The sequence below is a fragment of the Anthonomus grandis genome, chromosome 8, assembly GCF_022605725.1.
Source record: "Anthonomus grandis grandis chromosome 8, icAntGran1.3, whole genome shotgun sequence".
Taxonomy (NCBI): domain Eukaryota; kingdom Metazoa; phylum Arthropoda; class Insecta; order Coleoptera; family Curculionidae; genus Anthonomus; species Anthonomus grandis.
Window position 1 is genome coordinate 26,045,064 of NC_065553.1, and position 6,229 is coordinate 26,051,292.

General features: G+C 34.4%; 1 protein-coding gene across 2 annotated transcripts in view; it reads left to right on the forward strand.

The window, feature by feature from the left end:
- LOC126739414 (N-acetylgalactosamine kinase) overlaps positions 1-5,537 on the forward strand; it is a 28,414-nt gene extending 22,877 nt beyond the window's left edge. For both annotated transcript variants that reach the window (XM_050445092.1, XM_050445093.1), the window contains exons 3-8: positions 4,041-4,248; positions 4,304-4,412; positions 4,468-4,625; positions 4,683-4,938; positions 4,986-5,130; positions 5,183-5,537. In XM_050445092.1, coding sequence (XP_050301049.1) covers positions 4,041-4,248; positions 4,304-4,412; positions 4,468-4,625; positions 4,683-4,938; positions 4,986-5,130; positions 5,183-5,408 — 1,102 coding nt within the window. In that variant the 3' untranslated portion in view covers positions 5,409-5,537. The remainder of the gene's footprint in view (positions 1-4,040; positions 4,249-4,303; positions 4,413-4,467; positions 4,626-4,682; positions 4,939-4,985; positions 5,131-5,182) is intronic.
- Positions 5,538-6,229: the final 692 nt, after the last annotated feature.

Sequence of the window (6,229 nt, forward strand, 5' to 3'; positions counted from 1 at the left end):
GATGACATTCCATTCACTAATCCAAAGCCACACCTCTTACTCTATTATTGCCTGCGGTTACTCGGCATCTAGAGTACAAGTAATATGGGTTGACGGTTTATCTTATCATTCGGATCGCAGTAATACATATCACAGTCTGGGAGTTTTGACACAGCCAAGACTTTATATGTTTGCATGTCTTAGATTTGCTAGACTTAACACAAACCTGTACATACCTCTTTCTAAGGTGCATCCATATCCTAGAAGATACAATGACCGTTTTCTAACGGATTAATGACGAATAAACAGGACAAGCGTTACCTAGTCATGTGATACATAGCTGCCACCTAAGTTATTTGTGGGTACTGATTAAGGAGTTCTTAATTAGTGAATCATTTTATTCTATGGATAAATTTTATGCACATGACTTTTCAGGTCCTGATGTCCTTTAATCCTCTTTGTGTTAGTCTACTCAATTATTGTAACCTTCATTAGATATTAAAAATGTTATCTAACTTAATTGACAACTTTATTTTATCCTTATTCTCTTCTCTTTTTCTTCTTGTTCTTATTCTTTTAACGGATTTTTTTTAAATTTATCATAATTGTAAATGTTATTTGATTTGGGTATAAGCCCTAATAAATCATTTGAATTTGAATTAATAGTATAACAAAGCCAAATGTTCACACACATATTCTATAAATGTTCTGAAATATGTAAATTTCCTGAGACATTTAGGCAGTGATATATGTCTTCAATTAGAATAAGTCCTCCTTCTCACTAATCTCCCTATTTGGATGATTTATTATATGTTTAAAAACTTCAAGTTCAGAGAGTTTTAGAGGTACAAAAAACATTCTTATATCAAATTATTGGGTAAGATATACTCTTTCTTTGCTTAAAAGTTTTACTACTTCTAAATTATTAGAAATTAAATTATTGTATTGTACTTAGTAAAACAGTATATGAAAGTTTTGGACTTCAGCATCCAGAGAAAAAAAACTTAAAATAAATAAACAGGAAATAAAGATTCAGCAAAAGTTCACCAAACGAAGATAAACCAAAAAATGAAATCAGTTTATTTCCATCGATATCATAACAATGTATAGGAATTGTCAATAAAAAAACTATAATGCTAGTAAAAATACAAAGTATAAAATTACAAAAAAAAAAAATTTACATGCATGATTAATAAAAGACGAATTATTATTATTATTATTAATCTAGTCAATGAATCTACTGCTAAAGAACTCTGTCAATGAGTAAAAATGACAGTCAGCTAACATGGTCCTAAGAGTTTTCTGAAAAACTGGAAAAGGCTTAGCTCTCTTTATTCTACATGGGAAATGATTAAAAATTTTGAGAGAGGTAATTTCTGGACCATCCTGTACCTGCGACAACCGAGTAAAAAGGGATGTATAATTTAGATTCATTTCGGGTTTTATAAAAATTAAGATCTGCAGATCTCATGTGGTTGGAAAGATTTTTATGTTTTTGACATGCACTGCAAGATATATATGTTAATTCTAGTTAGGATTTTTCCTTTTTTAAAAGTTTCTCTGAAGGAAAGTCTAAACATCGTACGTACAATGCGGTTTTGACTTATTAGCATTCTCCTAATACTGGAGGAATTACCTCAAGCTAACAAGGTATCAGTAGAGTGGGATGCACTGAGGCATAACAAAATCTTTTAAGTGTATATTCATCCACATACGAGGGTGGTCCCAGAAGTACGCGGCCTGACCTAGAGATGTCGGTAGTAGTTTGAAAAATATCAGTGTATTAGAAAGTATACAATCTATAAAGCATATGTTTCAAGTTTGAAGACGCCACGTTGTTTAGTATTTGTTTGGCAGCCATCCATAGTGAACGTTTTCAGTGAATTTGTGAAAATGGAGAAAATTGGTCATCGTTATGTGATACAATACTTTTATTTGAAAGGCCTCAGCCCAACCAATATAAAAGCTGAACTGGATTCTACTCTGGGTGAGTCTGCTCCTTCGTTAACAACAGTAAAATATTGGGTAGCAGAGTTTAAACGAGGCCGTACGAGCTGCCAAGACGAGCATCGCAGTGGTCGACCAAAAGAGCTGACGACTCCAGAAATTTTAAAGAAAATTCACAAAGTGGTACTGGATGATCGCCGACTGAAAGTTCGCGAGCTAGCGGACATAGTAGGCATTTCAAAAAGTGCGGTACATCGCATATTAACTGAAAATTTTGACATGAGAAAGCTGTGTGCAAGATGAGTGCCGCGTTTGCTCACACTCGAGCAAAAACAGTGTCGTGAAGATATTTCAATTGAGTGTTTAGCGAAATTTAATAGCAACAAAGCAGAATTTTTGCGTCGTTTCATAACAATGGATGAAACATTTCACACCTAAGACAAAAGAACAATCAAAACAATGGACTCAAAAGGGAGAACCGGCTCCAAAGAAGGCGAAAACCGTTTCATCTGCAGGCAAGGTCATGGCGTCGATTGGGATGCGCGAGGGATAATTTTCATTGACTGCCCATCTTGAAAAAGGTAAAACTATCAACGGCGAGTATTATGCGAACTTATTGCAACGTTTGAGCGAAGAAATCAAGCAAAAACGGCCGCATTTGGTTAAGAAGAAAGTGTTGTTCCATCAAGACAATGCACCAGCTCACAAATCCTTTATTGCAATGGCCAAAATTAACAAATTAAAGTTTTAATTGCTACCTCATGCACCCTATTCGCCAGATTTAGCCCCCTCAGATTATTTTCTTTTTCCAAACTTGAAAAACTGGCTCAGTGGTCAAAGATTTTCCAACGATGAAGAAGTGATGTCTGCAGTTAATGGCTATTTCGAGGCGCAAGACAGTTCTTATTATTAAAAGAGTATCGAACCTATAAAACATCGCTGGGAAAAGTGTATAGAGCTGAAAGGAGATTATGTTGAAAAATAAATACATTTTTTTTCAAAATTTTCGTGTTTTCTTTCTTGGGTCGGGTACTTCTGGGACCACCCTCGTATAGTCCCGAAGCTGTAAGATGGCATAATTGCTGCATGATAATCTATTGCACACAGTTTCCACCTGAGGATCCGATGATAGATGTCTATCAATTACCATTCTCAAGAACATGTAGTAGTGTAAACCAGGAGAGGAAAGTCATTAATAAAAAGTAAAAACAAAATGGGCCCAAGAACACTTCTCTGTGGAACCCCAGTGACAACAGTTGCCTAATAAGATATAGGTTTTTACCTTTAAACCAATTAGTGGTCAGGTGGTATTAAATCCAATCTAACAGCCTGGGTTCTACTTGTCAGATATGATTTAAGACATTTGTAAATGGCTTCAATGGCATTATTCTACACCTCTAATCAAGAAAAATCAGAATTTAAACAATGAATTTACATATTAGAAATACATATATATATTCTACATACATATATACATACATATATTCTACCTTTATACCTACAAAATCAATATGTAGGATTTAAATTTATTAAGATTGAAATTCTTAATTCAAAATCATATGTTATACCCTTAAATCGATCCTCGGAAGCTGCTCTCTATATTGAGTTCAAAAAAATGTGAGTTTTTTTTAAGTGAAAAGAGGTTATATCAAAAAGTAGTCCCTAATGTTTAAATTTAATCTTAAAACTCCCAATTTGGCAACTCTTGGACTTTGGAAGACAAAATCTTCTCAACTCGAGGAAGTTTTTGAGGCACAAGAAGCTTTCATATATTAAACTATTGGATAAGAAATTTTCTCTCTTTGAGTAAGACTCTTTAAAGAATATTCTTAATATTTCATGAAAATATTGTCAAAAAATAGTTACAATTTGCTAAGAAAAAAAACATAGCGAAAAAATGCCTCGACCCAACATTCAGAACATTTTAAAATCAATATTACTTTTATTGAAAAATCTGTGCTGTCAATTAAGAATACTTTTGATATGTAAATGCGTTATAATCTTAAATAAGTAGAATGTATAACCTGAGCTTGATATCTTATGGGTCCTTTACATAAGATTATTTTTGCTTTCATTATTATTTGCATTCTTCATCCTTCAATGCCCTTTTTCAGTATCTCGTTAGATCCGTCAGGACCAAAATGGCACCAATACTTCATGTGTGGCGTCAAAGGCATAATGGACATCTTGGATCAATCCCAAAAAAACCAAATTAAAGGGCTGCTAGTGCTGGTGCATGGCACTGTGCCCCAAAGCGCCGGGCTATCCAGCAGTAGTGCGCTAGTAAGCGCTGCTGCTTTGGCCACAGCCCACGCATTTGGTGTAAGAAATTGCAGCAATTTTACTGATTATATAACCATTACCAATTTTTTTTTAGCTGTCATTAACCAAAGAAAAATTAGCAGACTTATGCGCCTCTTGTGAAAGATACATCGGAACACAAGGGGGCGGAATGGATCAAGCTATAGCTTTCCTAGCCAAAGAGGGTAAGCAGAAAAGTGTTTTCATTTGGTGTTAACTTCAATTAAACAATATCTCCAGGTTGTGCCAAATTAATAGAATTTGAGCCTTTAAGATCGACAGAAGTGAAACTGCCTCAGGGAGCAGTTTTCGTCGTAGCCCACAGTTTAAGCAAAATGAATAAAGCTGCAACAGCCGATTTTAATTGTCGGGTTGTCGAATGTAGACTGGCTGCACAGGTGAGCCTGCTTCATGTATTATTTATTCGTTAGAAAAACGCTTTTTATTTCTCATAGATCCTTTCAAAAAAGCTGGGTTTAGACTGGACGAAAATAAAACGTCTTGGGGATTTGCAGTCAAAATTAAACTTAGACCTGGATGAAATGATCGCCCTGGCAAAACAGCATTTGAAAGAAACAACATATAGCAAAGATGAAATCATTAGGGCACTGGAGACTAATGCCGTTGAACTGGAGAGCATTTCACTTACGCCGAATACTAAGGATATTCAAAACTTTAAGTTATTCCCTAGGGCTTATCACGTTTTTAATGGTAAATAATGTAAAAATTTGATTTCGATAAACTGACTCATATTTTAGAAGCGAAAAGGGTAGCAGAGTTCTATAAAACTTGTCAAAATCATGGTGGTGGTGAAAGTGCTTTGGTAACTCTTGGGAGTTTAATGAGACAAAGTCATGAAAGTTTAAGGGATTTATACGAATGTAGCCATGAACAGTTGGACAAGTAAGGAATATAAACTAAACCATTGTGTACCAACTATTAGGGCCTGTTTCAGGATTGTAGAGTTATCAAAGGATTTTACATTGGGAACTCGATTGACTGGAGCAGGTTGGGGTGGTTGTACAGTTTCTCTAGTAGCTCCAGACAAAGTTGAAGATTTCCTGGAACATATGAGAGAAAACTTTTATAAGCCTATGGGAGTTAGTGATAATTTCGATATGGTTCTTTTTAAGACCGCCCCACAGGGCGGAGCCTGCATTTTTATCGAAAAAGAGTTGTAATGTGTTGTTCATTCAGTATTAATCAAGCAATATTCTTTATTTCTTTTATAAATAGTAATAAACAGAACATACTTTTAATGTGACACAATCTATTAAGTAAATTACAAATATATTCCTTGAATGATTTCATATAGAGTGTTTAACATTTTTGTTCCAACTCCTCCAAGAACTCGCAAATATGGTACACAGATGATTCCAGAATGGCTTACACCAGACTATCAGAAAAACAAAACAAAAGTAAAAATTCCAAGTCAGGGTCTCATTAGACATATGTATATATAATTTCTTAAAAAGCTACACGTGTTTCGCTCTTATCGGAGCATCATCAGGCCTAAAAGTAAATAAAAATAGTACAAAAAGAAGGCCTATAAAAAATACTAAAGCACTTTTTACCTAGACATATACCTACACAGATCAAATTACAACTAACAGCAAATCTGAAGCTGGGTTAGGTTAATCATATTATTCACCTAGATAGAAATAAACAAATACAAAAGTAAAAGCGTAAAATATCATAAGTGAGGTACGATCCAGTAACCTCAGGATTCACAGGCGCGCGTTTAACCTATAGGCCACCAAGTCACACGACAAACCATGAAAATAATTCTAACTATATCAATAATGTTTATAATATCTAACAATAAAAATTTAAAAGAAAAAGACTTAAATTTAAACAGAAAGGTTCTTATAGATGAGGTGAGGTTCAAAGGTAAAAATGTCATTAACACACCCAAGGACGGAGCTTTTCTTAGCTTTAGTGATTTCGATTTTTTCTAACAGGTCCTGTTTTTTGCCTTTTGAGCATTCGTGTAAAATATCTG